General features: G+C 33.0%; 1 protein-coding gene across 2 annotated transcripts in view; it reads right to left on the bottom strand.

The window, feature by feature from the left end:
* Window positions 1–2,714: 2,714 nt before the first annotated feature.
* SP3 (Sp3 transcription factor) overlaps window positions 2,715–12,568 on the bottom strand; it is a 54,937-nt gene continuing 45,083 nt past the window's right edge. For both annotated transcript variants that reach the window (XM_026492538.4, XM_044381473.3), the window contains exons 6-7: window positions 7,467–7,663; window positions 2,715–4,462 (exon numbers count right to left, since the gene is read on the bottom strand). In XM_026492538.4, the coding sequence (XP_026348323.1) occupies window positions 4,146–4,462; window positions 7,467–7,663 (514 nt within the window). In that variant the 3' untranslated portion in view covers window positions 2,715–4,145. The remainder of the gene's footprint in view (window positions 4,463–7,466; window positions 7,664–12,568) is intronic.

Consider the following 12,568-nt stretch of genomic DNA (forward strand, 5'->3'; position numbering starts at 1 on the left):
GAACTAATGTGCATTCTCTAAGACCTAGGGTTCCGAACACTGGTAAAGATTAAATTCTGACCTCCTCTGCAATTTGACCACCCTCCTCCAACTCTCACAAACGCCCCTAATCATCCACAACAAACTACACTGCACCTTTGCTGATGCCATTTCCTCTGACTTTCCCAGATTTCTTCATGCAGAATTTTCCCTCCTCCATATTTCTAGGAGCACTTTGCATCTGCCGCTAGTATATATTTACCACAATCTATTTGATTATATACAAATCTGTCCAAAGGACCAAATCAGTATCTTTGTGTCTCCAACACTAGAGGAGGTGATCTCACTAAAATGCCAAATCTTGTTCCCAAGATATCAACCAAGTTGTTTTGTGCTCATTACCAGACAACAAAAAGACTTACTACTCATTTATGACAAAAAGTTTTAAACATACTATTTAGTGAAACAAATAGTTCTTTTACATTGAAAACAATTCTTACCAACTTAAGAACCAAATTGTCTGATAGGATAGCACGACCAACATATCAACTTACATATTTTAAAGCCAAATGTTATTAGTAATAATAATCACAAACTTCAAACAAAATTGAATACAAGATTTTTAATAAAACAAAAACTTGGGGATGAGAGTAGTATTAGGATTTGAACTATTAAGATACTAAGATGCTTGCTCTATTTAAGTGATTCTAATCCAGGAGCATTTATCAGAGCCACTTAAGGAGTGATTACACATACATACATACATAGACACATACATATTCTCCATCCCCAGAAATGCAGGGTTAGTTGGTCAAGAATGCAGCAAGACCTGTGGACATTTTTAAATGCTCCCAGCATTTTCTGATGTAACAATACTGGCTAAGCACTATTTTTATGAAGTATGTTTGACATGCCTTCAACTTATGCGTACATGTATTTTTACTATTTAAGCATTTCACTACTTTGAAATATCTTAAGCATTTTCACTATTTTGCCCACTTACAAGGCACCTGACTTTTTGCAATAGGTGTATTCCTTTTTTTTTTTTTTAAGATTTTTTTTATTTATTTGACAGAGATAGGGACAGCCAGTGAGAGAGGGAACACAAGCAGGGGAAGCGGGAGAGGAAGAAGCAGGCTCCCAGCAGAAGAGCCTGACGTGGGGCTCGATCCCAGAACACCGGGATCACACCCTGAGCTGAAGGCAGACGCTTAACGACTGAGCCACCCAGGCGCCCCTATGCAATAGGTGTATTCCTTTAAAGCTTTATGTGCTTTTTGGTTAACTGAATTACTTGTCAAAGTCAGTAAGTCTCAAGATACAGAAAATAAAATTTTCTTAAGTGAGATTTTCTTTAAATTAAGGTATACAAAGTACAGACATCCTACTAGATGAGTATGTTCTGATAAACAGGAATTATCTGCATGTAAATACACTGGATATGCACTCTAGCCTTCATGAAAATAAAGCAATTGATGAAACACCTATTAAAGAGTATACTTGCACTAATATACTCAATACTAAGCTTCTATAACTAGAAAAAATCAATATATCATCAATATATTCAGCATTTTTAAATACAAAAATAGAAATATTTGAAATCACCTAGGCTGAGGGTGAAAACGGATTTTTTGGTGAGGCAAAGATTCAAAGCTCATGGACATATTCCTAGTGGGCACTCTTTAAGATCCAAAAATTTACTTATTTAAATAATTTTCAGGACTACTTACTTTCTTCATTGTATTCATGCTCTAAGAACTGATAAAATATGCCTGGAAACTCATGGATCAAAAACACTCTATAAACTTACTGTAAAATTTCAATATTATTTAAAAACATCTCTACTATCACACTCTAAAAAGATTTTTAATCTCCTGACTTAATGGGTATTTTGCTCAAGTGAGCAACCCTCTCACATAATCCTCTTCACACATCCTCAAAATAATGAAAAAAATTCTAAAAATTATCTGAAGGAGTTTAAAGATTCAAATTCTAATCCTTGTAACTTCAAAATAATTGTACATTCCATTAGTTTCTATAATTCAAGCAATACTTCCTATTGCACATCACAAGCTTAAGTCTCATATTTAGGAAAACTTTGCCTGTGTTTTTATGTGTATCTACAGTTGTCCTATGCATTTAAAGATATTACTGATAGTGTCAGACTGGGCCTGGAAAACAGACAACGGAAATCTTAATCTTTACCCCCACTGTACACATATGGAAAGTAACTGGACTTTTAATTTTAAAATATCTAAAATATAGTCGTTAACTTCTTCCTTCCTCACTCTGCTTTTATCATTAGACATCCACAAACCCGAAACATAACTTTCAAATAACTCTTGCCATGGTTTACCAAAACATGTTACGGTTTTCAAGAATCTTCATGTAAATTCAAGTTTTTAATAAATCAAACTATTCTGCACTGCTTTAACAAGGGAAGCAAAAACCAAGGTTTGCAAAATAACATTATTACAATTAACATCAATCAATGTGGACTTAAGAGTTAAAAGATTTTCTTCAAAAGTCTTATTTAATAATTAGTTCATTCTCAGGTGAAAAATCAGTAACCTTCTAGTGCCTCTACCCTTCCAAGTAAACATACCTGCTCACAATTTCAGCGTCTGAAATCAAGAAACTGTGAACAAAAGGCTAAGATGAAGAAAATAAACCACACGGATTTTTCTTACCCCATACCACTGCAAATATTTTAAATGCATAGGAATACAACAAACTCAAAAGAAAAAAAATAGTGTTTTATTAACTACCACACTGTTATAATACACTTTAAACGTACAATAAGGTAGCCTTTAAATTTGAGGTGGTCTTAAGAATAACAAATGAACAGAATTCCAAATTTTTGAAATAGGTGAACTGCTGCAGTTATAGGTATACATTTAGGAAAATTGTATAGCTCTTACAAGACCAGCAATGAAACTTTATTTTGTACATTTTTTTAATAATTGAAAATATAAACAATAATTAAAAAATAAAAAGAAAATACAGCATAATAAAAAACATACATTTCTCAATTAAATGTACTGGATACATATAAATTTAAAGGGAAGAAGCAAAAAAGGAAAATGGTTGATATTTAAGTGCAGACTGACTACCTAGACAAAAAAAAAAAAAAAAGACTTAAAAAAATATCATAAACCTCTAGTTTTCTATGACTAATATCCATATGGTTGGAGTATCGTCACTATGGAAGTGATTTTGTTATGTTTGCATATGTTATACTTTACTGGTAATTTACATGATGGCTTTTAAGGCCCTGGCAGACATATGGTTTTTGGAAACAAGATTGGATAAAAAAAATCACTGCTAAGACGCAATACACCTTATTTTTTTGGTCCTCCAATATTCAAGAAAAGGGATAATTCACTGTAACATTTTCTTACCACCCAAATGCCTCGACCTATACATTTTAAACTTTTTTTTTTAAACATTGGTTATATTGCCCAACTTCGTTATTGAAAGAATATTAACAAGACATTATTTTGGCAAATTAAATCTTAAACATGGCTTTTCAACAGGATTTAAAAGGTGACTATCCCTAGAGTTCCATGTTAAAATGTAGTTTTCAAAATCTTACAAGAGTAATGCTTAAAATATTGTACATAGTTAACCTAATTAAAATAATTAGCTTCAAAATGACAAATTGATAAGCTAAGTAAAGCCTACACTATGTAACATTTGCTTGGAAACTTGATTTGTCAGTTATGCATAATAAAAATTCCAGTCATCAAGAAAATTACAAAAATTTTTTTTTATCATAACATGATTTCTTTCACCCACCAACTTTTTTTTATCTTACAATAGATAAATACCAACATGTTCTCATTTTTACACTAAACCACACAGGATTGATGCATTTGGTTAGACTACCATTCGCATTGTTAAATTCAATTTTCTCTTTATATAACTTGGTAAAATTTCATTTCTTCTAGATTCCAAAAGTACCTACAAAACCCATGCAATTTTACCATTTTTAATATACTATGGAATATCATACAAAGTAAGGCATTTCAGTGTCATGTATAACCAAGTTACTGTCAATCCAAAAATTTTTGCACATCAATAAAAAGATATCTAAGAACTTAGGAACAATATTCTTCTCACTACTGTATAAAAATAACCACAATGAATAAGTATTTGTGTAATATTTACTCCATTGTCTCATTTCCAGAAACTGTGACAAGCTGTAAAGGTATTTCAGTGTTGGTAAGGATATCTTGATTGCTGGTGGTGGAAGTATTAACAGTTCCTATCCCTGAAACAGAACCTTGTTGAATATTTGCAAGGATAAGTGTTGTTCCTCCTGCAGTAATCAAAGTATCATCTCGTGCAGCTTCCACAGATGCCAGCACTGTACTGCTAGAGTGAATACCTTTTTTATTCTGATGTGTTTTAATATGTTTGGCAAGGTGGTCACTTCTCATAAAGCGTTTTGAACATTCTGGACAAACAAATTTCTTCTCACCTGTTAAAAAAAAATTGTTACTCAATTTTTTAAACTCAACATTAATAGACTGATCATTTGCTGAGAAAGAAAGCCAACCTAACTGACAGTGAGGGACAGGAAGCAGAGTTCAACTAAAACTGTATTAGTTTCATGAGCTGCCCTTGCAAAATTTCTCTCCTAGAGTTATTTTTCCTCAAAATAAATCGGTCATCTTTACTTTTCAAAGAAAAGCGATTTTCAAACATTCTAGACTGATACTAAGATGAGACTTTAACATTTCAACTATGCCAACAGTTTGTTTTGAAACATGTTACAAAATACCATGCAGCTAAAAAATGACCCTCTGTAACATACTTCTTTAAAGAGTAGAGTTTTAAGCTATATTTAAGATATTATTAACATGTCATATCCATGATACTAAACCTTCAACTCTTAAATGTGAATTCAAGTAACTATGCAGAGTACTTCTAGATTAAAGCAAAAACACAAGCTTGAGGTCCATTAAGACTAAGTAATCCCAGGAGTAAAGAGATGGCTAGAGGGCTTGATTTTAGTTGGAATGTCAAGAGCAAGCCTCATATATCATGATACTAAACTTAAGATCCTGATGCCTAAATCTCCCAGCATGAATAAAATATGTTTTTTAAATACAAAAGACAGACTGAAAGTCTATTTAATGTCAAAGACCTACTATGTAACAGAATTACTGGAAGATAAAGCAAAAGGCCAATCTAAAGGGAATCCAGAGAGAAATCAATCAATAAACAGATCTTGTATTTTCTTAATTAATATCGTTCAAAATTCTCACCTATCTCATTCCAACACCTCCACCCCAAGCAGCACCTCACCAGACTTCATGCCTCATCTATGCTCTGATGAACCTTAGGTCATTCCCTCTCCAATCCAATAAATCGATGCCAGACAAATCTTCAAATACCAAAATGTATCACAGTGTAAAATTCCACCATTTTACTAAGTGGTATGGGAATGTAAGAGTAACTTGCAGATAACTAAATAGTTTAAATTCTCCACTGCCGAACTTAAAAGGACCTCTATGTGGCTCAATCCTACTTATTAACAGAAATGTACTATACAGATCTCATCTTCACTCATGGCAAATAGTCTCTCACCTTTTCTATTCACATACTGTTCTATTCTTCTGGGAAAGTATTTCCCAAAGTTTCTCATGGAATTAATCCTGAGAGATGCTCCACGGAAAACGGCACAACAATAAGAGGAGGCTGGGAAATGCCACACATACTACATCTCCCCACTGAGAGATGAAGTCTTGTTAATGTTCAATTAAAGGCCCTAAGAGGTACCTTGTGCCTTGAAGGTACTTGTAGTGACCCTTGGTCACTGCTGGTTAAACAAACCAAGTGTTTCCCACATTTATTTGATCAGACCTTTTTTTCCTTTTACATTATTCCTTTTTATATCCTGCTGATCAAATTTCACGGAGGAAAATTCTGTTATCAGGCCATCTTAAAGTCTACTATCCCAGCCCACTGCTCAACAATGCCTTACTATCTACTATCCCAAGCGACAACGATCTCTCCCTCTGAGCGTACTTTATCTACTTTCTTACATTGTTTGTTGTAGGTTCAAACAGTTTAATAAGCTCATCTACCTACCTAACAAGTGAGACAAAAAATAAAACAAGCAGAATATGTAATATGTATACTACTACACACTTCACAGGTTATTTTATATATTTAAAGACAACGTAGAAGGTGTGAAAGCAGAGTCAGAGACAGCTTATTTGCCTAATCTAACAGAGAACCTGGATTTGAATCCAGATCGAGGAGACTTCAAAACCAACACTGTCTTTCATTTCACCACACTTCTTCCTTCTAAGCCCTCTAGTGACTACTGTAGATATATATTTTTAAATTCTTCAGTGTTGAGCACAGACTGATGAACACCTTGACCATTAAATGGTAGCAGGAGAAAGCTATCTCTAAAATATATTAAGTTAGATTTAGTTTGGGTCATTCCTAGGCTCATTCCATAGAATCACACAATACCTTGTAAAAACAATTAAATCAAAGAGAGTCTTTCCATCAATAACACCTTGGTTATTCCTCAATGCAAAGTTTTTTGCTTACCTCACAGATATTAAAGTGAGAAAAGGTGAAATGCTTGAATTCATCAGAAAAAAAGGAATTATTCTTTATTGTAGTATTGAGGAAGAATAAGAAGAAAGGTCAAGAGTAAAAGGAGACAACTAATTTAAAGTGTTAACATGGGGGCGCCTGCGTGGTGCAGCCAGTTATGTGGCCAACTCTTGGTTTTGGCTCAGGTCATGATTTCAGGTCGTGAGATCGCCCCGCATCTGGCTCTACGCTGAGCCCACGTCTGGCTCCGTGCTCAGTGAGGAGTCTGCTTAAGATGCTCTCCCCCGTCTCCCTCTGCCCCTCCCCCCCATATTCTCTCTCTAAAAGAAATACATAAAATAAATCTTTAAAATGTTAACATAATAAACAAGAATAGCATAAATGTGGCTTAAGACATTCAACAATGTTAAAATAAAACAAAAAAGGTAACTAAAAAAGGGGGGGAAAAAAGCTAACCAAAGTCCGCATAAAATAAAATGTTATTTTACAAGGCAAGCCATATTTGGCTTATTTGGAATTACTGTTTCTTTTTCTTTTCTTTCTTCTTCTTCTTTTTTTAAAGATTTTATTTATTTATAATAAAGAACAAGAAGGAGAAGGCAGAACAAGAAGGAGAAGGAGCCTCCCTGCTGAGCAGGGAGCCCAATACAGGGCTTGATCCCAGGACTCTGGGATCATGACCTGAACGGAAGGCAGATGCTTAACAAATGAGCCACCTCACCCAGGGGCCCGGAATTACGGTTTTTAAATTGGTGTTGCTGAAGATAAAAACTGGATGGAACTGGTCATACTTTAAAAGATCCAGATCAGTAAGGTATGCTTAAAAAAAAAACAACAACAAAAACTTCAAGGTAGTATGTAGCCCTATAATTCACTTTTGTCCGTTAAAAGTAAATGTTAGTAACCTGTATGTGTTCTTCTGTGCCTCTGTAATTCATCACTTCGAGTAAATCTTTTACCACAGAACATCCAGTTACAAACAAAAGGGCGCTCCCCAGAATGCCAACGCAGATGAGCTCTCAGATGTGAGGTCTTCCCATAGACTTTACCACATCCCGGTATATGACAAATGTGTTGCTTCTTTTTCCCAAGATTGGTACCTCTAAAAAACACACAAAGAATAATATATACTTATATGAAAATATTCAAATAAACATTGCCATTTATATCATATATTCCCGTGTTGAATTTCAAATAGAAGACATTATCGCCATGAGATCAGAAATCAAGGCCATTTAAAATCAATTTAAATAAAAATTTATATGTCTCAAACATATAAGTATTACATATTAATTTTACTTCAGAATTAATGTGATTGCTGTCCAAATGTAAATATGCTCAAGAATTACATAATTTAAAAGGACATTTCATAAAGAATGTATAAATAAAACTATTTATTATTCTGTCAGAACCATTCACAAATTTGATGCATAGGCATTAAGTTAGCTGTATAAGAAACTAACTGGTCTATTCAAAGTCATGATGTTAGCTAATTTAAAAATTAAATAAAAACCAAGAAATGACTGCACAACTAATTACAGGTACAATTAAAAAAACAGATAAAGCACCTTAGGCAGACTTTAACCTGACTTAAGCATATTTATTCATATATTTGTATAGCCACAACCTGAGTATACACTGACTTGGAGAAAAATCAAAGGAAAAAATCTAGACAAAGCTATTGTCTCAGCTCCCTTAGCACTATATGAAATAAATATCAATCAAAATTATCTTTACAATTAAAAGTTCCCTTCATATTAACCATGCAAAGATACCCCAAATTATACATCAGTGATATAATAAAAATACAGTTCTCCACAGTACAAAATTTGACATTTGTTATATTTTAGTATTTGATACCAAAAATAAAGTTTGGGGGATATGTACTTATTACATGAATGAACACAAGTATTTCGGCCTAAGCAAGAAGAAAACTTTTTTGATTCCAGAACTGATATTCAAGTAAGTATTAAACACTATAGAAAATGTTATTACCCAACCTCTTAAAAATAAGGCTAGTTACTGAATAAAAATAAATGAGTTTATAAAAAACATGACATTTTAGACTCACTATCAAAACCATATAAACTTTGCAATGTTTCTCTGAGATTAAAAAAAAAAAGGTACATTTAAGACCCCCAACTTCCCCTCCTCCCCCAATCTCACAGTCTAGGCATAGCCTATAAACCTTCCATAAGCCTGCAAATCCTCCTTTATATATTATACCTATCATTTTTCAAATTTTACTGGAAAAATGCATATTTCCCCACATTTATATTTTAATGTACTCACACTCAGTAGCATGTGAAATTGCCATAGGACAAACAGTGCTAAACGGTGCAGTGCTGGCTGTTAGATGCCATAGGTGTTCTGAACAGGGAGACATCAATGTGGGCTCCAGTAGTAAGAGAAGGCTTCGTGGAAGAGGTGGGTAGGATTTAGATAGAAAGGAGGGAAGGCATTCCAGGCAGAGGAATAGCATAAGTAAAGACAAGGAGGAGTCATGCTGTTGTCTTAAGGGCAAGGACGTCATAATCTAACACAATTCTAGTTTCTGCTCCAGTCCACCCCCAATTTCTACAACTCTTCTCCAAGAGCTGAGTTGAGTGAAACAGGTTTTTCTGGCTCACCTGTAATGCCAAAGTATTAACCAAAGCCAATATTTCCATTTAATTTAGCTTTTAAAATTTATTTTATTCTTAAACAGCCCTAAGAAAAAGAGCAATGTTTGTGATTATTGGTGTACAAACAAATTTTACATATTGTGTTCACCATAGCAATTTCACAGAGAACCCAAATCAGTTCACTCTTGTACTTATGACTTCTTGCCTCTATACTAAGCATACCACGCGAGTGAATTGATGTGCTTTTAAAAACTCAAAAGTGCTATTTTACTAACTTAGCAAAATTTACCTTGAGAGCACTAACAAAGCACAAGATTTTAACAAATTACAGTAATGAATCTGGGTTCTTGAAGAACCAAAATGCCCGGGAAAGATATTTTCAATTGAATTATAAGAAAACAAGAAATACTATTTGAAAATGGAATAGGCATCTAAGAAAAAAAGGGGGGGGCAGGGATGCACACATATATATGTCATGTAAGGGAAAGGCCTAATACCCGGGTCCAAGTTTCTATTTAAAAAGGAAATTTTATTGAAGATAAAATCTAGATATGCTAGATATGGATTTATGGTATGTGATATGAAGGAAGAGGACTGACTTTCTCAACAAATAGAAAGTTAATAAAAGATTTGGCCATAAGTTTTCTTCTTGATTTACATAATCAGACCACTAATACTTATTATACAACCCAGAAAAAGCAAACAGTTTTACGTTTCTATTCCTGACTGCCTAAACTTGTTCTCGATAATTTAACAACGCCAAGACAGAGTGACACAGAATAAAGCTAATTCTCAGTATGGGAATTAGGAAAAGTTAAGTACCTCAAGTACTTTCTTTTACTTGGGATGGGAGAAATGAGACACCAAGTGAAATGCTGACAGAGAAGAAAATTTTTTAAATATGGGGAGATGTTTAATCCACACAAAACCCACATGACAATAATGCCTTCAGAATTTACTTTATTAAAATTATTTGTCTCTCCCACTAGAGTAAAAAGTTTCTGAAGCTGGTTCTGCTTAATAAATATTGGTTAAATGCCCAGATGAATACAATTTTTAAGTATTTAATTATACTTTATATATTTTTATACTATAAATATAAAATATATTTTACACCTTGCTCAAGGTAATCCAATTTTGTTCTCTAAAGATGCCACTTTATACATGCATATATATACATACACATGTATACAAAAATCTATACATATATATGTATATATATAGAATATATATATATATATATAGAATATGGCTGAGGACAAAAGGCCAATATTCTAAAATTTTTAAAGTACTGCTTATTTCACCTTTGCAGAACACTTTGGAATGTTCTGGATTTACTATATGCTATGCTTTTATTACTTAGATGCAGCAACTGTCAATAATACAATTGTGCCTATCATGCATGTTAGGTGAAGTTTGTTCAAATGAGCTCTAAGAAACACAGTTTTTTCTTAAGAACTTCAATTGTGATTGCTTAGAATAAGTAAGTTAAAAAAAAAAACTCACAGAAGTTCTAGAAAAAAATAAAAGTCTCCTTATAAGGTTATTTCATAAAGACTGACCAACTAAAAATTTTGTGCATAAAACAAAGTTTGCAAACTTTTAAGTGATGGAACTCTTACTTGTGTTCACAATGCATTATGCAAACCACTGACGAAAGACAATTTAAAACTAGGAAAAAATATCTGCATATATGACAGTTAAACACACAAACTGTTAACAGATTCACAAGACAAATAATTCACAAATTTTAAAATGGTAAAATAACAAACCAAAAAATGAATCTCACAATGTAACAAAAAATACTAAATGAAACAATAATGAGGAATTATTTTTCATCTGTCAGACTTTAAAAGGTATTAAAAAAAAGTGAAATCCACTGTTGGCAAGGGTGTAGGAAAGCAGATACTTTCATACACCACTGGTAGGAGTATAACTTGATACAGACAGAAAAGCAGACAATTCCCTTTGATCCAACAATTTCATTTCCGCCACCTTACACTGATGAAGTAATCAGGCAAATGTGCAAAAATATATGTGTAAGGATTGGAATGACAATAATAAACTCACAAAAAAGATGTTAAATTCTTATGCACCCATACAGTAACAGAACAGCCATTAAAAAATTGATGTAGACTCTATATAAACTTGGAAATATGGTCACAAAAATTTTCAAAATAAGAGCAGACACATAAAACAGTAAGAATAAGATGATTTCACTTCAAAAGATATGTAAAGTGTGGAAGAATATATACAAAAATGTTATAATGGTTATCTTGATGTGGTATAAAAGTTTGGTATTCTTTTAATATTATTCGGCATTTCTGATTTTTATGAGCATGTTTTAGTTTAATAAAAACCGATCTGAAGGATTTTCATTTTCAAGAAAATGAATAAGTAAAACATAGACCAGACTCTGACCCTCAATTAGATTTGACTTTCATGAACAATTTATCTTTAAAGTTATCCTAAAAATGAGAGTAAATTTCAGAAAAGTTATTGCCTAACCAAAACTCCACATTTATTTATTTAAACTGATCAAAACATTTCAAAGAGTAAATAATATTTCAAACAATTAAAATAATTACCAGTAAACACAAACACCTAAGGATCAGATGCAGAAGCAAATTCACTTGTGAGGCGGTAAAGTACAGTACAGTGGTTAGGCTCTGGAGTAAGATGCTGGGTCCAAATCCCAAAGTCATTCAACCTCTCTGTGCCTCACTTATGAGACTGTCTAAAACTCTCAACGTTAGCAGTTATTAGTCATTATTACCATCACTGCGAATGGACTGGTCAATATGCAAATCAACTAATAGCGCCAACTCAAAGGCAGATAGAAAGGCTACTTCAAGTTCATTAACTGAATTAATAGGATATTTAGTCTATTTAAACTGTTTCTGAGAGAGATGTGTTAAGGCTTTTCGCTACAACTGGGGATTTGATCTCTGTCTCTATAGCATTCTTTCAGTTTCTGCTCTATGTATTTCAAAGTTATGGTGAAATTTTTCTATTATTAGGAAACTTACCCCTTTTTATCCATTTGATGATTCTCACCTTAATCCTTCATTGCCTAATAGTAACACTGCTATCCAAGTTTTCTTGTTAACATTTGCCTGATATATCTTTTTCCATCCCTTTATCTTCAACATTCCTGTGCCAATTTATTTGAGAAGTCCCTTATAGTCAACATAAGGCTGGATTTTGTTTTTTAAATATGATCTGAGTTTTAAGTTCTTAATTATTAAGCTTAATCCATCCACATTTAATATAATCAGTGATCTGTTTTTAGTTTTTCCTGTCATGCTATTCTGTCTAAACTTTTATTTTTTTTAAAGCACTGAACTGAAATACTACAGTTCCACTTTTTAAAAAAATTCCAT

The sequence above is a fragment of the Ursus arctos genome, unplaced genomic scaffold (assembly GCF_023065955.2).
Source record: "Ursus arctos isolate Adak ecotype North America unplaced genomic scaffold, UrsArc2.0 scaffold_1, whole genome shotgun sequence".
NCBI lineage: Eukaryota > Metazoa > Chordata > Mammalia > Carnivora > Ursidae > Ursus > Ursus arctos.